Source organism: Myzus persicae, unplaced genomic scaffold, assembly GCF_001856785.1.
Source record: "Myzus persicae strain clone G006 unplaced genomic scaffold, MPER_G0061.0, whole genome shotgun sequence".
In the NCBI taxonomy this organism is placed as follows: domain Eukaryota; kingdom Metazoa; phylum Arthropoda; class Insecta; order Hemiptera; family Aphididae; genus Myzus; species Myzus persicae.
Window position 1 is genome coordinate 352,060 of NW_019100570.1, and position 27,199 is coordinate 379,258.

General features: G+C 29.7%; 2 protein-coding genes across 2 annotated transcripts; both read right to left on the minus strand.

Moving 5' to 3' along the window:
• Positions 1 to 96: 96 nt before the first annotated feature.
• Positions 97 to 6,131, minus strand: LOC111033845 (protein Fer3-like). Its single transcript, XM_022314778.1, has 3 exons — positions 5,781 to 6,131; positions 2,118 to 2,609; positions 97 to 424 (listed from the first exon to the last, which is right to left on the minus strand). Exons 2-3 carry the CDS (start codon positions 2,561 to 2,563, stop codon positions 163 to 165), a joined length of 708 nt encoding a protein of 235 aa, XP_022170470.1. The 5' UTR covers positions 2,564 to 2,609; positions 5,781 to 6,131; the 3' UTR covers positions 97 to 162.
• An 11,107-nt stretch (positions 6,132 to 17,238) lies between these two features.
• On the minus strand, positions 17,239 to 25,341 carry LOC111033668 (asparagine synthetase [glutamine-hydrolyzing]). Its single transcript, XM_022314540.1, has 10 exons — positions 25,059 to 25,341; positions 24,860 to 24,985; positions 23,826 to 24,063; positions 21,885 to 22,058; positions 21,635 to 21,813; positions 21,385 to 21,562; positions 21,020 to 21,227; positions 20,287 to 20,460; positions 18,698 to 18,841; positions 17,239 to 17,573 (listed from the first exon to the last, which is right to left on the minus strand). The coding sequence occupies exons 1-10, from the start codon at positions 25,182 to 25,184 to the stop codon at positions 17,450 to 17,452; spliced, it is 1,671 nt and encodes a 556-aa protein (XP_022170232.1). The 5' UTR covers positions 25,185 to 25,341; the 3' UTR covers positions 17,239 to 17,449.
• Positions 25,342 to 27,199: the final 1,858 nt, after the last annotated feature.

The window sequence follows — 27,199 nt, forward strand, 5'->3', positions numbered from 1 at the left end:
TTTTTATTTAGGTGTACAGTAATGAAAAAAATAAAAGTTAATTGTATTTAATTGCTTTTTCGTTATTATTTTTATTAAATAGACAAAATAAAAAAATATTTTTTGTGACTAGAAAACATTTTATGTGTAAAAAAAATTGACAATTGAGAAATAAATTATATTTTATTTATGAGCTTGATCCAGTAAGTTGCATAATGCTGATATATAACTTTGAGCCATTTGTAGCGTTTCATATTTTGATAATTTGTGTTCATCTTCTATGGATGTTGGTATAGCTTCACGGAGTCTATCAAATGCTTCATTCAAACCATTCATGCGTCGACGTTCCCTTGCATTAGCTGCTAAACGTCTCTTTCTTGCCACTGTGGGAGATATGGACTCTTTGCTATTAGACTTTGTTGATATGTAATCATTTGATGATTGTCTATTATAAAAAAAAAGGTGCAATGAATATGTGTAGACAAAAATATAATTTACGTTGGTTAGTTATGTAGTACCTATGAGCTATGTAGGAATAGTCAATAGAAAATGGTTGTAAGTTACATAAACCACATCAAATCTAAAAAAAATTATAATTAAAACATAAAAAAAGAAACAGTAGTGTTGATGGGTTTTTTAAAATTTTAAATGTTCAACATTTTTCCATGGGTTATCTGATTATAAGTACCTATTGTAAATAATTCACTAATAACAATAATATCCTGTTTCGATCGCAATGAGCCTATTGTAAATTGTAATTGGCATTGTTTGACATTTTTGACCCTGTAGTAAGAGGTTAAGGCTGTTAAGGTATCATTATGTAGGATGCATAATTCTGAGCAGCAAATGGTTAGCAATAGAAGCATAATCGCGAAGACTTAGCATACCTACTATTCTAATTTCTGAAATATTTTGTAATTAACTGTAATTAATTGTAAATACATTTTATTTTTTGGAAGAATAACAATGATTCAACTATCAACTTAAAGCATGGTAAATCAATTGGATCTAACTTTTTACTTAAGTGAACAAGTAAAATAAAAAATACCATACCTAACCTGCCTAAGTACCTACATACTTTTTTGAAATAATTAGGAAAACAAAATATTTAAAATATATAGGTACACTAGTTTCTCACGAAAACATAGATTTCGTTCTTGTTACTTTGTTGGTAATCCAAAAATATTAATCATAGAAACTTACACTATTACTTAAATGAATATTGGTCAGGTTGCAATTGAATTTTCAACATTTTAAGCTATTTTTAGGCATTCAAAATTTTTCAATTTTTTGAAAATTGTTTTCAATAAATATCGATAGAAAAAATGCCTAGCTTAGGTTAGATATTATGATATACACCACTGTTTTAAGAGGACGTGATACCCGCATGTTGTCTCCATCTTACAAATGCGTAACAAAGCAAATCGTTCATTCAGCAGAACACGTGTTGTTCCGATAATTTAAAAATTAAAGTGAATTGACCTCTTATAAAATCTAAAGGTAAGATTATTATCTAGGCAACCTCATAGGATTTTTATTATATTTTTATTTTGACGCGAGTTATAAGTATTTTAAGATGTATAAAAAATTTACAATTTTAAAATACTCATAACTCGCGTTAAAATTAAAATATAATAAAAAACCTATGAGGTTGCCTAGATAATAATCTTATCTTTAGATTTTATAAGAGGTCAATTCGCACTAATTTTTAAACTAACGGAGCTACACGTGTTCTGCTGAGCGTAAAATTTGCAAAGTTACGCACTTGTAAGACAGAGACAACACATGCAGGTATCACGTCCTCTTAAGCTGTTTATGTACCTACAATGAACGTAAATACCTATAACCTATTCATATTTCACACCGTTAACCGTGTTACCTATAACGTCGGTAATGATGTATAACTTTATAAGATAATGAATAATGATGATGGGTACCTATACAACAATATAGGCAGGTACCTACAACAAGTTGCCGTCAAATGTTGAGTATGTATCATGTATCTCGTCCGTTTAAAAGCCTGGCTGCTAACTTCACGAGGGTAATAATACAATGTTGTACAAATCAAATAGAGGTGCAGTCAATATTATGTCAGGCTCAACTGATGTCATGTTATATGTGAGGAGTATTGGGTTTACCTGAAATAGGAACGATTCCATCGGTCGCTGTGCCGAGACGTCAGTGGCTGCAGCAGCTGCAGATGACCTGTGAACGAGCATTGGTCGTCCAGCGGCGGCACTCGGGTCGACGGAGGTGGCGGACTACCGCAACTCGCAGTCGCGTCCCAGCAGCCGCGGTCCGCGGAGTCGTCGAGGAATGCTCGCTGTCCGTGATTGAACCCCTCGGACGACGAACCGTCCGACGAGTGTTGCCACTGCCAGTACGCGCCGTGCTGCGACGGCGATTCGCGCTTTCCATTGGAATTTCCCAGATCGCCGAAACCGTAGTCGGCCGCCCCCGCTGCAGCGAGATGCGTCATCTGATGTCCGTCGAATGACTGGTGGTGGTGGTGGTGCTGCTGCTGTTGCTGCAGATGCTGGTGATGATGGTGATGATGATGATGACGATACTGAACCATATCCATCGTCAAGCGGATTATTCTATGACCACCATCCGTTACTATGCTGTTCCTATAAATTATAATAAGGTTTATGATTTAATGTATACGGACCGCGAATCATGATGGTGTTGTAGGATGTAATTTGATTAAGGTTATGAAGAAATATAGGTATACTGTAAACATATGATGGTCAAGGAGACCGGGAGCAGCTGAACTCCATACGAAGCATTTCGTAGAAGCAATATACTCCAAACTTGTAATACAATAATTATACATGAAACTCTCCTGACACATTCTGCAGAAGATATAATTTGACCGATTTAGACCACTTTTTATTGCGAAATTCCACTTTTGAATTTTTTTTTTTAACGTCGATAATAATAAAAGTTACAGTTTTAGAAGATTAGAAATTGATTTGTATAGTCGCTTTTACAATGTTTAATTTCTGTACAAAAAGAGCTCGCTCCCCTAACTTTCTAGTCTAGTATTGAAATTCGCTCTACACTTAATCTACAGTAAAAATCAAAAAACGAGTAAACTACACATCAAAAAAGTCAGCAACAGGTCTCACCGATTCTCTCGATAGATAAAAATAATGTTTTTGAAAATTTTTTTGTCAATATCTAGAACGTGATTTACATTGATTTGCAATGCTTGTTTGTAAGTTCGTATAAGCGTATGACACTTCTTCTAGACAGTGGCTGATTTAAATGTTATTTGGTCGACAAAAGCCAACGAGGCCATTATGGCGTAGGCCCACCTAAATCATATATATAAATATGCAAATTTGTATTACACGGGTTATAACCTGTAACTTAAATAAATAGGTACCTAATCGATTTAATATAGCTTATTATTTATCAAACAGTTAACAGATAAGAACATTACGTCCAGACGTTTACAAAATATTGTGATATACGTACTTGCAGTTGTCTTCACCTTAGAAAATATAATATGTTCGGCATATTTTTACCTAAAGTTGTTAGGACCTACCTTGTCCTATCTACATTAATATTTAATTTTGTTGTTTTAAATTTGAATTTTCAAATTTTTAAATCAAAATATTAGTTTTATTTTGTTTCCTTCCAACGATCTATTTGTACATTTTAGTATATGGCCATAAAGCCTTGTAGGTACGAATATTTTATTAATATATAGATGCAATTAAGAACATTATTTTGGGGGTCTAGAATTGTATTAGCATTACAAACCCTGATAATTAATATTTTAAACTAAATATGATTCAAAAACTGGAAGACTAAGCCCCCAAACCTCATTATTGCGCCTATGTTTATTAGAAATGTTTTTTAAAAAGTTTATACTATCTACTATGTAGATATAAAATTAATGGTCTATTTAAGTTTTAGTTAAATTAAAATTGTTTGAAATTGTTTGCATATGCATATCTATATTGTGAAAAAATGTATTTAGGAGTATCATCGAAACAACAAAGTCACACAGATAATGTTTTCATCTTGAAAATTCCAATTTAAAACAAAATGTTCGATTATATGCTGATTGCTATTTGCTAAGCATACATTTTCAAACTATCAGACAACTGCAAATACGTGTAGTGCACCTACATATACATAACTATAATATTTTGTCCTCATTACTATCGTAGTACCTATAGTAAATACTTTAATGCCGTTCCGTTTGTATTGCGTGGACATATTATGGTTAACGGTGAAAATTATTGATTTAACGTCCTCTTAACAGTTAATATAGATAGGTACCTATAATACTTTTATCCTTATATTATAACATAATAATTAATAGTACCTACCTATAGTCATATATTTAAGAATATCGTTGGCCAATTTAATAACCACACTTCTTACAGCTTACAGGCTTATTAACAAAATCAATAAATACTTACGAATATACAATAGGTACTTATGATATTTTATATCAATTATCAGTTTATCACAGTATTAATAATATAGGTTCCTATCGTTTGGCTGTTAACATTATGTAATTTGTTTGCGTGTTGACGTGTTGTATTCTATATCGGACCTATAGGTATGTCCTGTTTTTATATTGGTACATTTAAATATATTTGTAAGATTTCACGCGTTTTTATTTAAATAGGTATCTAATTTAGTATACATAGTACATAATATGATATACCATTATAATATAGTATATAGAATAATTTCTTAGACATTTAATAATAATTAGATATTTTGTAAGCTGCATGTTTTCGTTAAATATCTATTAATGTCTATTAAAGCTTATAGCAGCTATGCCAACCGCTGGCCTCCCCAAAGCCATATACCTAAGTGGCTCGCTGCCTGTTTTTTTATCAAACAATTTTTTTACATCATTTGGGTACCTGATAAATTTAGTAAGGATCATGTACCTACTAATGAAATATTAAATTTATATTATTGGTGGTCCTCACGAAAGCAATATTTTACTAATATGGCGAGCCGAAGAAAAAAGGTTGGACATCACTGGCTTATAGTATCTTATATACCTATATTTTGGATTCTAAATAATTCCAATTCTGTCTACATATAGATCTAGATAAATATAAATCAATTATTCACTAAAAAAATTATAGTAAAAAGTAGGGTTCTCATTTGAAAAATAAAAGTTTGGGTCGCTGATGTAATACAAAATGTTTCAAGAATTTGAAAATATGATATTTATAAGTATATTTACAAATTTCAAAAATCAAAAATCATTAAATGCTTGGTGAATCATTCTGTAAAAAAACATAATACACACAAATTGGTATGCCTAAGTAATCTAAGATACCTATTAAATAATCGATGTAAATAAGTCGATTTTTATTGCACCTTATATATATACATAGTCTATAAATATTTTGAAGTTAGGAACATGTAATTTTATATTTCTGCATTTCACACATCAACCTTCACCAAAAATAACGTCATATAAATTATAAATCAACACATATAGGTACATTATATAATGGATATAAATAATATATTATGTAAGATAATTTTACATATTTTGTACTTAATTTCTAATCAATAACGAATCGATTTAAATTCAAAGTTGACGGTTGTAGAAAAAGTCGGCGTAACGCAGATTTACATTTCAGATTGTACAGTCGTTACTCATTACAATCGATCGTAAAAATGAAAAAAATTAGTGTATTTATTTAATAATTCAACTGTCGATAAAGTTAAGCGAAACACGTCGGAATATTGTGGTGTATTAAGTGTGGGCAAAGGGACCTTAGGTAACAAAAATATATCACTATATTTACCTGTTGACAAGGTGGCGGGTGGCGTTTTACTCGTACCTATGTGTGTTACTGCAGAATGTAAGCCAGCGGTATAATATATTTATTATTCACGTGAGCGTGCAATCACGGCCGTAGAACATAGATCCTATGCGTGTACGATAAATCCGCAGGCGAACAGTTGCGTACAAACACCAGGTAAATTGTTTAATAAAAGCGCGGAAAAAATGCGCTGGCGCAATGCGATCGCAGACGGACACCGACGGCACTGTGTGTATCGTTATTACTATTATTATTGGGCACTTAAGCAGACGGCACGGCAGTTGACGGCACGAGCCCCGAACACTCATTGACGCGGAAGCGCGTGCCGGCAGACGGCATATGGTCATCCTATTTGCGCGTGTATAGGTAACGATGATGATAATAATAATAATAATAATAATAATAATATGGGATCGTATAATAGATAGATCTCCTATCTTTAAACGACGCGCGCGCGGTCATTATATATCGTGTTATTCGTTATATACGATTCCATTTGCTGGATTCGTTTCGAGTTTTTTATTCCCTCCCCCAACGACCCCCTCCCCCGGCAGAACAACGCCTGCACCTATCCGCACTCGCGCGACTTGTAACCCGAATCCGAAATCATCATCCCCCGAAACAATAATTTTCAACGGTCTTATAGCGACGTGAGTGTATCCGTATAGGCAGGTATAACTGTAATTGAAATATACCTACATAATATCAATGTGTAATAATATAATATATTATATATACATATCGAATATGTAACTTATTCACTTATAAGTTATAACGTATACCAACTTGGTATTTTTTTCTAATCACAATATCTATGTAATTGGACACAAAATTGTTTTATATAGTATAATATTGTATATTATGAATAATAGATAGGAATTTTAATTGGGGGGGGGGGGGGGGTGGATATATATTCATTATTTACAAGATATGTCGCAGGGCAGTGCCCCCCGCACTAATATTTTATATAAAATGTACAGTAGGTGTCTAGAAAAGACGCTGTAACGGATGTGTTAAATAATTTGTAAAATTGTCAATTTGATAAATGTTGTCAACATTTGAACTAAAAAAATCGTGACTATGTATTTTTCATGATTTTTAGACTGCTATTATAACAACGCGCGAGAAACTTTGAATTAACTTTGAATTTTTCAAGTTTTTTTGACGGAGCAAAAACTTTTTTTTTTTAAACAATAATTTTTAAAAAATCTAATAAAAAAAATTAAATTTTATTATGTTTATAAATAACTTAAAAAACAGACAAAATATTTTGAAAGTGTTATTGTGTATAGAAAATGTTAGTATAAGCATTCGGTTACCTATGTCATTCACAGTGGAGTAATTTTTTTTTATTTACAACAAATATAAAACAAAATTGATTTTTTAGAAAACTAGTTTTGCGAAAATCTCTGTTTTTCCTTAATTTTTTCTTTTTCAGACCTTCAAAAATTACTTTAATTTTTCACTTTTGACTCTCACAAAGTACCAACCAAATTCACTTTCTTAACTTTAAATCTAAGCCTAATGATTTTGTCGGATCGATTTTATTTTGCGTACATATTTAGAACATTATAATATATCATTACACATTTGCAAATCTTTTACTTGCACCTATGAGAACGTTAATTAAGTTACAATAAAATTATTGATGGATCAACATCCATACCAACCTGGCAACCTCTAAGACCTAAATAAAGACAATGATATCGTTTTGGTTAAAGGTCGATCGGCGATACAGTCTGAGTTGTTCGGTCTCTTTTACTTATATTAAGACTTCAAATGTTGTAATTTATATTGATATGAATTTCTGATCCTCCGATTTTTTTTTCGGGCTCCGTGCCTGGTGTAAGTATGTTATGAAAGAACACAATTTGTTTATGGTCTGCTGTTATAGTGATGCTGCAGCTATACAGACTGTACCAAACGTTTGGAGTCAGCAACTTTTGAATACGGGACTGCAAATCATTTGAAATAGATGGTTAGTCTATGTACCTAGTCTAGTTGTATATTTGTATCGAATTTATAGGGGAAAATTTCTCAAAAAACACTTTATAAAATTGTTCATACTTCTTTCATTATTTTTATGCTCTAAAGTCTAAACATAATATTATATTTAATTTTTGTTGCAAATCAACATACATTTTTTTTTTGTTATTCAATATCTCTTTGTTCTAATTCGACTAACTAAAAAAAATAAATAATCTAATTTATATTCCTCTTTTATTCCATTTTGATATTCTCATTTTTAACATTGAACAATTTCACCGCAAACATAGGTACTTGGTTTCGGAAATTTTTACCGTGGACATTTTTTCATCGAACATTTTTGTAGACCACCATTTGTATCCTGTCAGGTATTGTATATGCGTACAGCATTTTTACTATACATTATCATTGATTAAACATAGTACTATGATTATGGTATGTGTAATTAAATATATTATTTACTGTCATTATTACATGCATATTAAATAGTATATATATATATATGCGTATTATTATTATAAATAATTATTTAATGTTAAATAAAAGTTGAATAATAATTTCCAATCTGTGTATAATACTATTATTATTTATACATATATGATATATATAATCACATAGTGTATACCTTTTTGTACATTTTAAAGCAAAAGAAAAAGGCTTATATGTTGCATTAGTTTATGTGATTATACGCACTCGAATATAATACATAAATATGTATTTTAGAGCAGTATTTTGTATTAAATGGTAACTATAATACTATTATACATAGTAGATTCGATGTCACTTACCTACATAGTAGGTAGATACCTTTTTAAATAATAAATATACGACGTATATACTAGAAAAGCCCCGTGGATATGAGTGCATATAATATTATGTATGAGGTATTTAATATGTACCATGTACCTAATGGCTGTACACTGTATAATTATTATACTTTTGCATTCGTTTACGGCTTGTTCTCGCGAATGGGTTGTATAGGTTGTGTATAAGCATATAATATTATACAATACACGGGTATCTGCCTGTCTGCCCAACTATGAAGTATTATATAATAATTAATATTATAAACCCTTATACCGCCGCAATCCAATTAGAAGATGGTTGTTTGAAAATTATATGAACGTCTTTATTAATAAAATACACTATTATAACGGAGGTCGTTAACATATTTCATACACCAATACCTTACACACACACACACTTTATTAGTATATATATGTATATTATTATTATTTATGTTTAATTATTAAGCACTGGAAAATGATATAGAATTTCAATAACCTTAATGTTATACGAATGTTTACGATATGCGCTATATATTATGTGTTACAGTTTAACATACCCATACATAATAATATTATAATATCGTATCGATGTATACCCAAAATATTTATAATAGGTAGTAGATATTTTATGCGCATAAGTCATAAATATGTATAGTATATTATTAAACCTGTATAATATACCTAACGGGGTAAAGTATAAAATTATAAAGTAGGTATAATTGCAGCGTGTGTGTATGTATATTATTATTATACAATTAAATAGGTACAATTTCTTCATTAAATTCTCTATAGAACCACTAGCCAAAGTCCCAATATATTTAATATTAGTTCCGAATAATATCGGTCAAACTGTAATCAATGCGATGATTATAATTACACTGTTAAAATAATAATAACCATGTATTGTCATTTCGTGTCGACAGTAAACGGTATACCCATAATTTAATTTTTAAACAGAGTAAAATTATTATACGAACGTGTTATGTACTTAATTACTACTTATGTTATTTATATTTTAATATTTATATATGCATTTATATAGAATATAGATGTACATTGTACGAATAGAAAATTGATTATTTATGCATACCTGCAGGTTAATCAAACGTGTCTGTGAGGTTCATATACAACCACACACCAATAATTTAAGCTTTACCGACTTATTACCGATTAACTTTTATGTTTCTGTCGTTTCTAATAGATGAAATATGTATAATAGTATAATAGAGTAAATTTATTGTAAATTGTAATTCTATATATATATATTATATATGGCATACAAGCATAAACGTACCAACTACCAACTCTGCAGCACTATTGCACTAATCTTATTTTAAGTACCTATTCAAACACGACTACACGAGTACTTACTATGTAAGGTACTAATGTATTAATATTTATTACTACTAATAATTAATAATATTTAAATTCCACACATCAATAAATATAGAGTTATATAGGTACCCGAAGAACTGACATTTTGATAACTCGTTTTTCCAAAAATGTTATGTTTTCAAATATTATTGAAACCAATGCAGCCATTGATCTTGAACTGTTGTCTACTTTTATAATAAATACTACTACCACAACAAATATTTTTTTTTTTATGCACAATATCAGTGTTAAAATATACCGGCGTTTTCGTTTTATTTTTGGCAGACTAAAAGACAGTTTACAAAAAAAATGGTGCGACTCCAGACCCTGCTCCCTCCCTGGAAACTACCCCACTGGGTTTGATATACTTAATATTATAATTACAATACTATTTGTTTGAAGTAATGAAGTATGTAGGTATAAAGGTAAGTATAAAGGACTTAGTATTAAAAATAAAATAAAATAATATCTCATTTATTGTATGATTACCTATTATGTTGTACAATATGCAATAATTTGATTGCGAATTTTATAAGACGAATACGTGTTGGAGTGCTACCACAGTTTATTAATCTTATAATATTGTATTACTATAGTGAGTATAGCTAGTTACTATACTTACAGCATTATAGAAAATAGATTATATCTATATTTCAAAGTTCTGGTGTTATACGTACGCAATACGTGACTGTTTGAACGTATTGCTACTTACTAAATTCTCATCACTCCATTAAGTTAATGCACCTACTTCATAATATTATTATTATTACTATATACTCGAGTTTCGATACAAATAACAATGCGAGTACACCCATTAACTAAATAATATGTAGATAATAGACAATAGATAATCATGTAGAATAGACAATAGGTATTTGGAACTACCTAATCTAGTAACTACTGTCCACTTGTACAATTAAGCTTGGTTTATATTTCCGATAAAATCCAATTTTAATTTCGCAGAGTCAACTAACGCAGTCAATATCGACTCCGGGGTCCGGACTTTTCTTTGAAATTTATTAACATTTTAACAACCAACCGTAACCCGAGTATAGTTTGGTATATTTATACTGTAAGCGTATGTATGCAATGCAATACAGCGATGTACCTACTTGATATTATAAGTTATAGCGCATAATACGGTTTGGACAAATAATATAATTATTATTGTACGTCATGTCATTAAATTCGGCGGTGCTTCGCCCGATCTGTGGTATAGATAAGACGGAACTGTCTCTAGTTTTAATTTTTTATGGCGGGAACACGCGCTCTTTTTATTTATATATTATGTTTAATTCATGTGCTTAATTATGATAATATCGGTGCGGCGGGGGCGGCAGCTGCTGTCGTTACAATGCGCACGTATAGACGTGCGCCTCGCGCGTGCCCCCGAGGTAGAAACCGGTTCGGCCGTCGCATTCGTATTTTGCGGTATATAAATTAAATGTTTTAACTGAAATGTTACGGGAATCCTGTAACGATAAAAAATAAAAACACGACCCAGTACCCATCAGTGGACCCGGTGAAAAATAACGGCCACGTATTTATTGCATTTTTTAAGACTTGCAGCATGAATGATATTATTATAATACACCAACGTAGATACTAGATACTGAAGACTACCGGTACCTAAACCTAATGTATAGTTAAACGTCATAACTTACAAGACGCGTAATATAACACATGGGGTTGTATATAGCTGCGAATTATTGAATAAAAAATTCAATTTACAGCCAATCCCCTCGGTAGGTAGATATGAAAACGTCCTTGTTTTTTTAGGGATAATTTTTAATGCACTTAGAAAAAGAATTACAGGGACATATCATTTACTTTTTGAGTATAATACAAACGACAATTTTAGCAAAAAAAATATTGATCTATCGTATACGTATATAATATATATGTATTAGAGTTTTGATTATTATTGAAAATTTGTATAAATTAAAAAATAAAAAGCCCAATTTTGTTCAGAAATCTTAGCACCAAATTTATTAAAAAAATTATATTAATAAAATAAAATTTTTCGGAAATGTTTTCATATAGTGTTTATTGCTTATAGAATCACACCGATAACATGCACACTGTCTGATGATAATAACACACGATAATATACCTATTTCTTATCCTTTTCTTGCGAAGTTGGGCTAAGCGAGACTTGTTCTCACTGTTCTGAGAAATCCCATCCTGCAGTGACTAGTGTTTTCAAAATTATAACTAAACTTTCAGTTTATTAATTGTATAATATTTTTATTTATTTTCTTATTCACGTAGTTACATTACCCACTGGCTACTTATAATTATATATAGCATTTATTATATTGATCAGTGGCATGGCGGCTATCCTCAAATAAATATGCGCTGAGGATAATTCTGAGGACCCATTCATCAACAAACATTTATTAGAAAATACAAATTACCAATATTCATTTTGTGGATCACATATTTTTGTTATTAAAAAAAAAACATCTTCATTTTTATAAGTTAGTTACAGAATAAAAAATATTTCTAATTAAAAAAAAACAATTTTTTCAAAGGAAAAAATGTATATTGACAATAGAAAATTATTATAGCATGTAATCAAATTATAATATAGACAAACATATTCTGTAGAATGTTTATCGAAAAAACAACTCAGAGCGCAAATGAAGAAAAATCCTATGCAAAAAAAGAATAATAACTATATTTAGTCACACAATATAACAATACATTAGTTTGAAAATTGAGATAAATGATAATAAAATAATTTCAAGGAAGAATTTAACTATAGACAATAATTTATTAGTGCAGTCATAATAAATACTGTGTCTATTTGACTATTTTTATACTTGTTTTTTATAATCTTTGAATTATACGATACGTTAGGCACTACTAAACACAACATATTAACTTTAGATTTTAAGAGGAGCTGTAAATGTATTGATTTTAAAATGAAATAGATTTTTTTTTGTCACTCAATGGGACAGTAAAAATACTTTGATTTTTAACTTTGCAGGTGATTTTTGATAGAAAATTAGATATAGTTGGTATTTTACAGGGTCAAAACTAAATAAATTATGTTAGGCACTTTACTACTTTTAAAGATAAAGTCCTGTCGTCTACGCAAACCTGCCGGGACAAAAAAAAGTAGGTGAATGTTTATACGACATACCACTATTTGGTAGAACTGTTCAACTTCAATTTCAAACACCTACAAATACAAATCGTAATTGTTTAAAATGTTTACCCTTTGAGATAGTTTTATTTTCTATGATTTTTGAAAATTTGCATTTGTTATTTTTTTTTCTATTAAATAAATAAGCCTCGGCATCTATGGCCATTGGCATATAAGCAGTTTTCATTTGTTATCATAATGTGAGACTCAGTGCAAGCGAAAATAACTTATTTTATGTTTATAATTATTAAATTCTGCAACTGTTATACAACACTCAACCAGCACGATGGTGTCGAACTATTCTGTACGAATTCCTTCAGTTTGATGTATTTTATTCGATCGGTCATAATGTTAACTGCTATTGCAAAATGTTCGTCCAGATGAGAGTCTGAGAGTCTGTAATATACAAACAATTTTTAAATATTACTAAATTGTTTGATAAGATACGAAGTTTAGCGGATTTTAATCTCCCGAGTATTCAAAATAATAAACTTCCTTTGATAATACGATTTTTAGGCTATAGATGAAAAACAAATAGCTTGATTCGCACGAAATCAACCAGATTAGTCTTAGAGTTATTAAAACTCTTGGCTTTTCATTTAGATCTACCAAATCTTTCGATGATATTAAGTGTCTCAAAGTTATTTTTTGCGCTTTTGTACGACTCATATTAGAATATGGGTCCATTATAGTTAGTATCTTATACGCACGCAGTCCATTGTGTTATGTACATATATGTATATAGTATGCTATTATTTTTGTATCATTATTCAATTGAATGCTTTCAAGTTTCAGCGCACTAACCATACCTATTTAATTTTCAACATATCGTCTGTCGACTGTCAACGTCAATGACGTATTATATCATAGGTACCAATATATACTATATCATATTATGGTTCGCATGACCCAATCGTAAATATAGTGAGGCGTAGCAGATAGGTCCAAAAAAAAAAAAAAATACAAATTTTAGGGCGTATACAGTACCTATACTTAATGCGCGAATAGTTGACTTGTTATTTATGTGGTGTTATTATTATTATTTGTACGCACGAGTGGATTCAGAAAGGGATGTTAACGTTATAATTGCCATATGGCCAGACAAAATATACAGCTATGTATATGTATGTATCGCGCCGGTAATATACATGCTTATTAAATAATAATACATTAACCACATACAGTTCATCTCTTTATAGGAGTACCTATATATTTTTCGAAAAAGTAATACAATCATCCTATTATATCGTTACGTTTATTGGACTGGTTATAATATCCAATTTCAACACGTCATCGTCCAACTGACACAGCAGTGAAATCAATTATTTATCAAACTCATAAAATATGTCTACCCCATGACACATTTAATAGTAAATAATATGGAATATATCTAGGGCTAAATAGGTAGATATTATAAGTCATTTATAACCCAAAGTAGGTAACTCGATACCGAGGTACCTATAATAGGTATAACACAATGCTGTAAAATATAACATACTTGTTTGTGTCTAATTTAAAACTTTATTTTGATACCAGTTTATTTTTCATGTTATTATGTTAAGTAAAAACAGAAAATAAGTAGGTAAGTTAAACCGATCCCATCAACCATACCAGATTATTAGATATAGATTCAAAGATTTTTTAATTCCATTAAGGCAATTAATATCTTCTTGCCACCCTCCCACTTAGCTATTAAAAGTGAAATCGTTATACATCTATAACTGCAAAATAATTTTTAAATGTTTGTGATTTTGATGTCTTTCTTAGAAAACAAAACTTTTAACTTTTAACTGCAATATTAAAATATATTGAAGATTTGTAGCTATATATTTTCGATATTATCTAACTGTGGTAAAATAATGGTACAAAAAAGCCACAGTATTTTGTGATTGGTATCTTTCAACCCACTTAGATTTAAAATTACCAACAAAATTCAATTTGCCATCAGAAACCTTTCAAAGTTGATGGTTGAATAATTTTCAATGCTGTAAAAATGTGTATAACACATTGAGAAGCGACAAAAAACAAAAACTAAAAACCCCATCGTTCTAAAACCAATATATGACATTCAATATTCATCGGTCCGTTCAAAAAGCTAAAATCTAAAAAGCCAATATGAAATAATGAAATAGTATAATGTACAGGGAGAATAAAATTATCCATATAGGTAACATAAGTACTTATTGTATTTGAATAACAGTTAACATAATTTCACTCAGAGACACGGAAAGTTGATTTTGCCAATGATAAATGTCATAGGTAATACTAGTAGTATGAAAATATTTTTGTTAGTATAAGTTAAAAATAAATTATGTCATAGGCGTTTCGAAAATAACGGCGTTTCCGATTTCGTTAATGATTTTATGAGTGTTACACATGATAATTGATAATGACTATGATAAAAATCAAATTACAATATTTTTACAAATATTAAAATAATAAAAAACAAATTGTGTACTCTAGTGCTATCTTGCGGCCAGAGTTAGCGATAGTCGTAGTAGATTCAAAAGAAAAAGTTGGACCATTTGAAAAGTCAAATAGACGGTGGTAGATGACGCTGCGTTGATCGAATAATGAATAATATTATTTTAACTCCGCGGTACAGAGGGACGAATTATAGACACACCATGGTACAACTAGGAATTATGACATCGTTTGTTCATATATAACAAATTTTGTATAGAATACAATAAACAGCGAAAAAAATCGCTAAAAACTAAAAGCTTTTATTTTAGATGCTAATAATAATACCTGCTATTAGCGACCCACGTTAAAATAACAACATTTAAGTGATATCGAAGAAAACGAAAAGCTGCTATTTATCACAAGCAATATCTTTAGCAATATCAATAGCTAAAAAATGATAAGTAATAATAAATATAATTTTACCATCACTACACTGACTTGATAAAATATCTATTTTTCAACAGTGTACTAGCCAATATCGAAGCCCGACAAAGAGTCACGGAGGTTTAAAATAAATTTTATCCATGCATTTTACTTAATTAAAAATATATTTCTGAATTTGAATCAATGGGTATCATTGATACATATGATTGTCTAACTGATGTTAAATTGTTCATGTTAAAAAAATCAAAAAAATGCCAATTCAGTAAAATATTCAAATGTAGGGCTGCCTACTTATAACATTTTAAGGGGTTGAATATAATATTACGCCAAGTACCTACCAATTCATTTGCGATTCAAACATGTACATGAGAGGGTCAGGGTGCGTCGGAGGATCGAGGAAGACTTTCCCGCCACAGGGATTAACACAATTAAAATAGAAGAGAGGTCAATCAGCACAGCTTCCTGGAAAAAATAGGTGGAATCGATCACTAAGAGGAAGATGGACTCAAAGACTACTCCCAAACATACAGCGGAGGCGAACCACCTGTGGACCTTACATTTCCCTCTAACACAGGTTAGATCAGCTGTCTGGCCATGACTTCTTCCATAGCTATACTTACATCGCATCAACCGGGCAGAAAAATAAATATATATATTTTTTAAAATAAATCTACAATCTATACATTTTTTGTACAAGTAGGTTTGTTAAGTGACATAGAAAATAGTTAATGTGAATCTTGAGACTATGGAGGTAACCCTATAAAGTGACAATAATAACAGTGAAGTTTTTAAATTTGAAAGGTGTTCCTGGTATAGTAATACACTAACACCCATCACTTATTTTATGCACGTACTAAAGAAGAAGATCTCCAAGTACATCATTTTCTATTCAGTTTACGGGGTGGGTTGTTTGGAAGTGTGTTAGTTGACAGTTTAGTGATTAGTGGGTTCGTGTGTGATTGAAGTTTATTGTGAAATCTAGTGTAGTATAATTGGGAAAGTTGGTTAAGGTTTTGGATCTAAGATCTTTGTGAAGGTTGTTGTTGGTAATGTAGCAGGGCGCAGAAGAAACTAGACGAAGCCATATTGACTGAAAGGATTGGACAGGTCGGGTGCTGTTAGTGGCTCTTCTCCATAATTGGAATAGGTTCTTCAAAAAAAAAGCTGAATATGTTACAATAATTACTATATATAATAAAACAAAGGTTCTTAAATTTATAATTTTTAATTTTATTATATTAATTAAACAGTTATAATAAATACAAAGTATAATCCGTTTGAAATTTTCAAACCCGTTTCAACAATACTTAATCAATAAATCAATACTCAAATTAAACTTTATAACACCGTGCAGTAGTTTTAAATTGCAACATAAAAATATTTAACAAAAGAAAAATACCAATGGATTAAATATAAATACAAAACAAAAACATTTTTGTTTTGAATTAAAGTTTAAAATAATACAGTATATTATACTAAAGCTTAACATTGAAAAATGCACATTATTTAGCTGCATAATGTTGAATAAATCTTGCAGATGGATCTTTAACTTGAGTCCACATGGGCATCCAAAAGTAAGGCATGAATTTAGAAGATAATCCTCCATAGGATTTTTCGAACATGTCCCTATAAATCAGACATTTAAATAATTGTAATAGGTTTAGTTTGTATGTTAGTAGTGTCAGTACATAAGTCCTTCGTGTACTGTTCATTGACTCCTAGTCTAGTCATTATGAAATGATATAGTTTACAGTTAAAAACTATACAAATTAACTAATAACATAATATTTCGAATGTACATTACATATTAATGATATACTACTTACACGAAGTAGGTATATTAAGATAATATTATTTTATTAGGTACAAATATATATAGGCACTCAAACTTCACATTTGATGAAAGTAATAAGGATGATTATCATTACAAAAATTAAACTTCTTAACTTTAAGTAAGATATTTTTTGGTAAATTTGTTTTTATCGTATTTTTATAAGAAGTTATGAAAAAATAATTAAATTTTAATAATAATATCAAATATATATTTTACTATGAGACAATGAGCGTTGAACATTTAAAGGAACAAATAATATTTTATTTGTATTCATAATATAATATATATACAAACTACAAAGTGATTCGCCAAACATGCTCACCCTTTTTTCTTCAATAATACAGTTACATAAAATCTGATTTTCGGAATTTTTAAAAATACCAACTTAAAGACCATAATATATTTTTTGTGCTACCTACATAAGGATTGTCCTATGAAAACACTAACTTTTTTTTAAATGTTGTTGTACCTAATTCAATTTTGGAATGAGTAGTTTCTTAGTTATTAAAATGTTTGTACTCAGGATAATAGTCCTCGAAAATAGTTTTACAATAATATAAAATAAACGTTGTATATTGGGACTAGTATTTCCTATACTTGGGGCATTTTTATTAATGTCAGTTCATTAATGATTAATATTAATGACAAGCATTTTCAATTCACCATAGCCCCTATATCTAAAAAATCCATCATCGTGCAAAAGGCGCAAAACAGAAGTTTGTATTGCCACGTCTCCACAAGACACTCCTTATATAGCAGAAAATACTTTAAGGATTTTAAAATGTGGTCTTTAATTATATTTGAAATTTCCAAAAATCAGATTTTAAATAAATGTATTATTGAAGAAAAGGGGGTTAGCATGCTTAGTGAATCACCCTGTATAGGTTAGGTTAGGTATATATACTTTACTACATACCTATAGTAAAGCGACTCTTTTGAATTCGGAGGGCAATGTTGGTATTTTACTGCTGCTTGTTTTAAATCTTCGTCGGTGTATTTCGGGTCAATCCATTCTTGGATAATATTGAACAATGATTTTTTGATCGTTGTGACTCCATCACTGTAACCATATATTATTTCAAGTTCGTTAATTATTTTAACAGGAATAAAAAAAAAAACGTTTCCATCCATTTTAGCTATATAGCTTGGTTAGCCATAAAGATAAACAAAACGAAAGTTTCTTTTTATGGAATTAAAAATCGTAATGTATAGGTACTGGGTATATTATATTTGTTTAGTTTGGATCAATATTGAAAGGTAGCAAAGTTAAACCATTATTTTAAAATGCCTCGAGTTCAACTTCGAAAACCACGAAACAAAAAATAGATATTATTTTACCCTAAATTTATTAAACATGGCGTGGTTATAATATAAGGTCAATAATAAAAAATGTATTTTATTGAAGTGTATCGGTAGCCAGGTAGGTACCTATTAATTTAATTTACTACAGTATTACCTATAATAGTTATATATCAAATAAAATTAAAATACGCTCGTTTGATGCTAAATTATGTATAGGTACATTATAGGTAAACATTGACGGTCGATGAATATCGATTACGTAATAGGTATACGGCTATAGTGATGTCGTTGTGCTAATCTTTTTATAAAACCTATATTATATAGGCAGTAGTCCGTAATCTATATGGCTTTTAAACGAACATAGTAAAAAAGTTTTCAAAAAAAAAAAGCTCAATAACTTAGCGGGCGTGACCTATGGGCTATAATACACTACCTGATACCTATATAATATCAAATCATCGAAGTAAAATAGTGTAGTAAGTATTTAACGTGATATATTATATAAGTGGTGAATTTAAAGTGTTGATAAATGAATCACACCCTCTTGAGAGTTATTTCTTGACTTTTATGTATCGATCTATAGTAATAAAATTCCCAAATTAGCACTAAATAAAATATTTATTTAGCCATCAGGAAACCGTGTTATGGGTATTATGCCTGACTCCCCCCACCTTTGTATTGTCTTACTACTTGTATAAACGTATACAAATTAATACAATTTTAAAAATATTTTTGTATGTGTACATAATATGTCATATGCATATCATTTTTTTTTATTTAAACCCTCTCATTAAAAATAACTGTTCACCACTGCTCCACTCAAAATCGATCTTTGAACACAATATTTGTAAATTATTGTTATTAAAATTGTATACATAGCATGCAATTAAGATGGACCAAAATAAAGTGATAGAAATTTTCTAATTTGTACTCATTAATGGAATTTAAATGGTGGCACTCGATCCTTCTCAGGAATAGGTTAGTTATCCATATCCCTATCCTTCCTATATATCGTATATAATATGTGTCTACATAGTGCAACTTCGTTATACTCATCATTTTAATTTATATTTACCGCGCTAACTACCAACAAGCTAAAATAGATACTCAACGAGACGTACATTTGTCTTAACTTGTAAAAAAGCGTAAATTACCACATTATACAGAGTACGTATTGTGAGTTAATGTAATATTATATTATACCTGAACGCTTCTTTGTGCCTCCACAACACTTCGTTCGGCAACAGACCTGTGCCATCGAACGCTGAACGGAGGAGGTGTTTTTCAATTTGATTTTGTGGTTGTCTCATCGTCTTGGGGAGGCTCAAAAAATACTGAGTAAAACGCAAATCTAGGAATGGTACCCTCAACTCGAGTCTGAAAATCACAATTGGTAGATGAGTCATTGCCGCATTTGATCATTTATTATTCAATGATAGCCTATAGGTAATGACAGTTTCCAGGTAACTGCCAACTGGTAAGTACTAGAGGTCTGCAGTGGCTGATAATTTACAGCCCGGTCCGGTAATATTTTTTAGTGAGGAAGCCCGGCCCGATTATACATTTTTTCTAAAATACAATTAGTTATTGCGTTTCAACGGATCTGGGAACAGTCACCTGTTGTTCGGTTTATCAAAACACGTGGTTATATGTCATCTACATAAATGTAGTCCTACTGTTAGCTTATATTATTATAGGTTATTTATAGGATTTTCATAATAAAAATAGCAAGCACATTTTATCATATCTCACTTGTACTTGTCTATAATGTATATTCAATAGTATCATATGTTTTTTTTGTTTATAGTTTTGGTCCTTTTAGAATTTCTAATTGTTCATAGAAGCATGGCCTGGTCTGAGTAAGCCCGGGAAGATCTTTAGCAAATACTTATAGTAGTAATATTATATGAAATATTATCCAGCCGATATTACATACCCATGTGCTGCCGTTGTCCTGTCGGCCCGCAGACCGTCGTACATGTATATGTCACCCAGCAATCTGAGACTCTCGTTGTGCGCGTGGTCTGGAGTGGGTGCGTCCCTGAAGTAAATATAACCTTGCGCCACCTCGTCGGCACCTTCACCACTGCACAGGACCACCGTGTCGGTATTTTGACTTATGTACCGTGACACCAGGTACATACCTGTAAGAATCAGTTTCAAACATACAAATTATATGATGTCGTGCACCGTATACTTGTCTTCTAAAGGGTATGTCCGCAGATAAGCTATATTTCGGTGTGAGCAATAATATGACAGAGAGAATGGGTGTGATTAATAAAATTATTATTATGTTATTACCGCACGATGCTCTTATCGTTGTGATGTCGGCTGTTTCCAGAGTGTAAATCACTTTGTCGAGTACGCTCAGCACATCTTCGGCGGTAAAGAGCACCTCGTGGTGTTCCGAACCTATGTGTTTGGCCACTTGTCGTGCTGCCAATATATCAGGACTGTCTGCCATCCCGACCGAAAATGTCTATCCACAACAATAAATTATAAGTAATATACGTAATTCTCATGTGTTCTAATTTTTTTTTTCATCATTTACCTGAATCGGATATGGGAGACCTTTTTCTTTAGACAGCTTAACCAATATGGCGGCTATTAAACTAGAATCCAACCCTCCGGACAATAAGCAACCAATACGACGATTCGACATCATTCTCTTTTCAACAGCTTGTGTAAGTAAAGTACGAATATTGGCATGAACAATTTCTTCAGTCAAGCCTAAAGTAGAATTTTATATTATCATCAAATAAAAATAGTCTACGAAAAATAAAAATATCAGTTAAACTTGCCTTCTTCCAAAGGTACTGGTGGCAATAAAGGTTCCTCGATTTTAAAAAACCGATTCAATGAGATCAACTCTAGTTTTCCGCCAGGCAAAATATTATACTCGGCCATGTGACCTGGGGGGAAAGGCTTCATTTCCCATTCGGTAAGTCCAAGTTCATCGATCAAACATGTTAAACCTGCGTATAAATTTTGTATTTTTTCATTGCAATACTATATTAAATACTATAATGTTGGGGAGCTGCGTGAACAATCACTAAACATTTAATGAACCAATAGTGAGGTTAAATAAAATTATGGTCCTTTCTAGTTCCAACATAATTTAGTGGCTCATGATTGGTCCATTCAATTTTAATGAATCATTAAATTAGTAAATTTTGAATGCAACCCAGCATAAGTTGGTATAATATACAGGAAAAAACACAATTTGTCAGTGTTTTAAATCTAATGTTACTAACAAATGACTTAATTATTCAAACGCATAAAAAATAATTTAAAATTTAAATGTTATGGAAAATTGTGAACTGTAGAGAAATGGGAGAAGTGTTTTGTAATCACCTACTAATTTGAAGTATACAAAAAATTGTATGCTTAAAATTAGTAATCTTTATTCTTGTGATCTTATCTTTATCGTCTGAAGTGTACCTTGCGAAAATTTTTTAACAATATTTAACGATTAGCAGAAAGCTGTGATATAGATATATAATTTAGTGATAATACATTTACACTATACACTTTTATATAAACACACACATATATATATATATATAAGTATATCAGTTTATGTACACATTATCCATATCATCGTGTTTCTTATATAATAATTAAAAAACTAATCAACTACAGCGTATCGATGTGTATGGATATTATATACTATTAAATAATAATACATAATATAAGTAAAAGGATAAGTGAAAAGTAATTAAGGAAATGTAATTTTGAAAATTAATTTCATAATTTAAATTCTTTTGTTTTGCAAACAATTGTATAGTTTTATTGATTACAAAGATTTGGTTTTTTTCTAGCAATTCGTTTATAGGTACTTACAATTTGACTCTATAACATTTTAAAATAGAATTTAAGTAAAATTATGGTTTATTAATTATTAATATTTAACCATGGTGAAAAATTATAATTGGGTAATAATTAATCACAATTATAAAAAGAAAGAATAAATTAATATGGGGAAATGAGTTGGATAAATATGATTAACTGACCTCTGAGTGTTATAGGTTATTGCTTATAAGAAGTATTATACATAGGTATAGCTATTCCACTTTGAAAGAATTAATTTTCAAGAATGATTTCCAATAATATTATGTGAGTCTCATTAAAAGAACGATTGATAAAGTTAACATTATAGCTTTATATAAATGTATTAGTTTACAACATAATTATATTAATTTTTGTTTCGACATAAAAAGTGATGAAATAATGATCTGGATTGAGAATCATATAATGAATAACCGATATTACTAATTTGATTTATAACGTTATTCTTAAACTTTAAAATAAGTGTGAGTACTAATATACCTTTGAGTACTAATTAAATAATTTTATTCGTAAGTACCTTTATCGACTACATAGAGTTACCTAGTATTAAACACTACAAAAATTTAGTATTTTATAGATTTAAATCTGAGTAAGCATTTGTCGTTTTTCATAATTATTTATATTTTATAAGTATTTCAATGCATAAAATGTTTCAAGTAAAATTAAAATATCTTTGTCGAATAAATCAGTTTTAAATACGTAATATTCTTAAATAATTTATTAATTTGTTCACCACTGTAAAAATCATACTTTAATAAAATGCTAATCAACAATTTTTCTTTACATATATTATAACATCACACCATAATAAATAGAAATGATGTGTGCTTAAGTACCAAATATTTGCAGGAAAATTTTTAAATATTATAATTTATTAATTCAATGACGGTTACCTTTTGCTTCAGAAGATATTCCCAAAATACCATTGCTGGACGCCAAGTAAAACAATGGCCTCACACCGTATGGATCTCTTGCAACGAATACTTTTTTCTTTAGCGAATCAATCAAACAGAACGCATACTCGGCATCTAATTGTTTTAATGTTTCTTCAATACCGAAACTCCCATAAAGTTGTAGCACACTCTCTACATCACATTGAGTTTCATAATTGAAACCGTGTTTTTCTCCAAGCTATTAACATTATACAAAATACACGTAAATAAAATGTATTTTATTTATATGACAAAACCCGGAATTTAAATACTAAAACAAATTAATAGTAATACTTATTATTATAATAATTATCAATTATTAATAAGTTATTTATTATACAATTCTTAAATGTCGAAAATTCGTCTCAAGTGTTTAACTTATATATAATTGCAATAAAATAATAATAATTTTTTTTCAGTTATTTATTTTTACTAATTTAAGGATTGTTTTGAAATTATTGATTTTTGTGAACTTAAAAATTTTTTTTTTTTTATTAGCTTTTAGTAAAAAACTATGATAGCTCGATAGTAAATAGAGATAATACATATAAAATAATACAGATAATAGAGACTAAAAAAAAAAAATTTTTATAATATACAAATATATAAATAATTTAATTAAGTATTAACTTGGACTTGATTAAGTTAAGATTAAAACGATTATAAATGATAATTATAGACTGTTTATAATACGGTTAAACAACCAATTATAAAGAAAATAGGTACATTTAACGAGAATTTTTATATTTTTGAAATTTATTAATACACATTTTTAGTTGAACAAAGTGCAACAAAAAAAAATGTCTTGACCACTTTCAAGCACTGAAAAATGTAAAGAATAAAATAAATAGGTACTCGTAGCATAAACATTTTTAAAATAAAAATGAAGTATGGTAAAGCATACTACGATACTAAAATAATTTGTACTTAAATTTTGCATGCTCAAATATATTATTTCCTAACGTCTTTTAAATTATTTGTAATTACTTATTTACCTGTTTCCAATTGAAAATTTCTCCGTTGCAAATCATAGAGACAAATGGAAATTTGTGCAATTTCATTGGTTGCATTCCGTAAAGGCTGTCAATAATTGCGAGACGATGAAATCCAAGACAGACATTCTAAAAAAATAAATTTCGAAAAATTACAATAACATAACATTTTAATACTCAAGTTTTTTTTTAAAATTATTACTTTCACTTTCAAATCATATTCCAATCGCCATGCGTCTGGGCCTCTGTGTTGAATCTTTGAAAACGTTTTGTCATATTTAGAAATTGAATGCACATCGATACCGAAAAGTGCCCAAATTCCACACATGTTTAAACTTTTAATAAATTTAACACCAAAGAATTTATTTTTTATTTTTTCTTCTCTTGCGAATGTTCCCTGCCAACAGAAGCTGAGCGAGTGACTGCCGGTTCGTCTTATATTTAGTTCATTCGTGCTCAGTCAGCGATAGATGTGAACGAAATCATGTGGCATTGACATTGAACACTACTCTGAATAAAACGCTCACTGTTTTTTTAATTGGCACTTTTATTTTACAACAATTTAGATATCAAACCTTTTTTTTTAAATATATATCCATCAATATAATATTATGTAAATAATATGGTAATTAATAATTATATACATATAATATATTATGTTATTAACATTTAAATAACATTTTTTTTTTATTCCCATTACCTATCATAGTTGTTTGTTTTTTATTTCATTTTTTTATGAATAACATACATTTAATTAATTTGAATTTATACACATATACAATATAGGTATTTAATAAATGTTATACACATGTATATATATTTATATATTTATTTAATAATCATACATTTATAATGATTTGTAAGAAAACAAAGTTGATGTCAATATCACTGAATAACATTTTATAATATGCAAAACAAATAGGTTGTTGAATACTGCGCAGTGTTGGTAAATTATTTCTGGATGTTGACATTTAGTAAACAATACAATTATACTAAGTTGACAGCCAACAGGTAATAATGCATGCTATTAAATTTATACCACGCTCGACAAAATATGTTTTTCTTTTAATTTCTTTACATTTCTGAATTTGAACTAACTTGGTACACAATCATTTTTATTGTAAGTTCTCAATAGTTCAATATGTAGGTAACTACTAATGTTATCCATTTTATTAATATGTGCATACTTGTAATAATATATGTAGGTATAACCTATTTTTTCTACTATTACCACGAAATAATTGATTAGAAAACATAGTCAACATGATTTTATTTGCACAGAATTTTTATAAATATTAGTTATTGATTTTATAATAAACGTTTTCTATGGTACAAGAATATTTTTGAGCGTGGTGGATTTATAAACGGATGGAGGGAAGGGTAAATTGATAGTTTTTTCGTTACAAAAAAATATTTTAAAGGTATAAAAATTATATAGGTATCATAATAATTTTATGTTTACCTTTACTTAACTGGCAACCTTATCGCTGATAATTTATCTTTTATTTCACCCCATTCAAGATTTAACACAGTTTAATAATCCTTTCTCAATACCCATAATCATAATCATTTCTAATAAATATTGAGGCAATGTACACGTGGTACTCATACAATTTGTTTTTGTTTACTTAAGCAGTTAATTATCATTTAGCGGGTATTTTGGTTTCGAGGAACAGACTACAGCTTACTAGACGAAGGACACGAGTAACTGAAAGAGTTACAGGAGTAACATTTGTAGTGATTCAAGAGTTAGTTTATACAAATCATACTTTCATAAGGAATAAAAAACACATACTACATAATACTTGCCACTAATAGTAAGTATGGATGTCCGTGAAATTGGTATCTTGGCATTATCTTATATAACTGCCATGTCTAATAAACTGATTTCAAATAATTGCAAATATGGTTTTATAATTTGAAAATTAATTGTTGTTTTTTGTATGCGATTTATTGGAGAACACTATTGGGACCGGTGGGAGCGGAGCGGACTTCGATAACTTGGAAGGGGGACCAACATTTGAATAAAATGGTTTTAACTTGTAATATTTGAATAATATATTAATAAATTTCAAAAACTAATTTGCAATTATTTGCAATTTAATTGCAAATTATTGGCACATTTTTTAAATCGAAATGATAATATCGGCCACCAAGTTCAAGGGCATGCATTATGGGGAGGTACGTTACACTAGCACCACAACCTAAACCAAATTCTTCAAAATTGGTTCGATGCGTTAGTAACCGATTAGTAACCATTCGTAACCGAAAAATCGGAATTCGTAACCTAAACCGAGTGTCAGGAAAACCGTTTTTCCCAACCGGGTGCTGGCGTAACGTTAC

Excerpts from the sequence above, each read along its gene's own strand:
- LOC111033845 (XM_022314778.1), bottom strand. The coding sequence starts at position 2,563 with ATGGATATGGTTCAGTATCGTCATCATCATCATCACCATCATCACCAG. Across the intron at positions 425-2,117 it reads TGGAATCGTTCCTATTTCAG|ACAATCATCAAATGATTACA; the intron begins GTAAACCCAATA and ends TTTTTATAATAG.
- LOC111033668 (XM_022314540.1), bottom strand. The coding sequence starts at position 25,184 with ATGTGTGGAATTTGGGCACTTTTCGGTATCGATGTGCATTCAATTTCT. Across the intron at positions 21,563-21,634 it reads GTCTCCCATATCCGATTCAG|ACATTTTCGGTCGGGATGGC; the intron begins GTAAATGATGAA and ends TGTTGTGGATAG. Across the intron at positions 20,461-21,019 it reads AGGACAACGGCAGCACATGG|ACTCGAGTTGAGGGTACCAT; the intron begins GTATGTAATATC and ends TGTGATTTTCAG.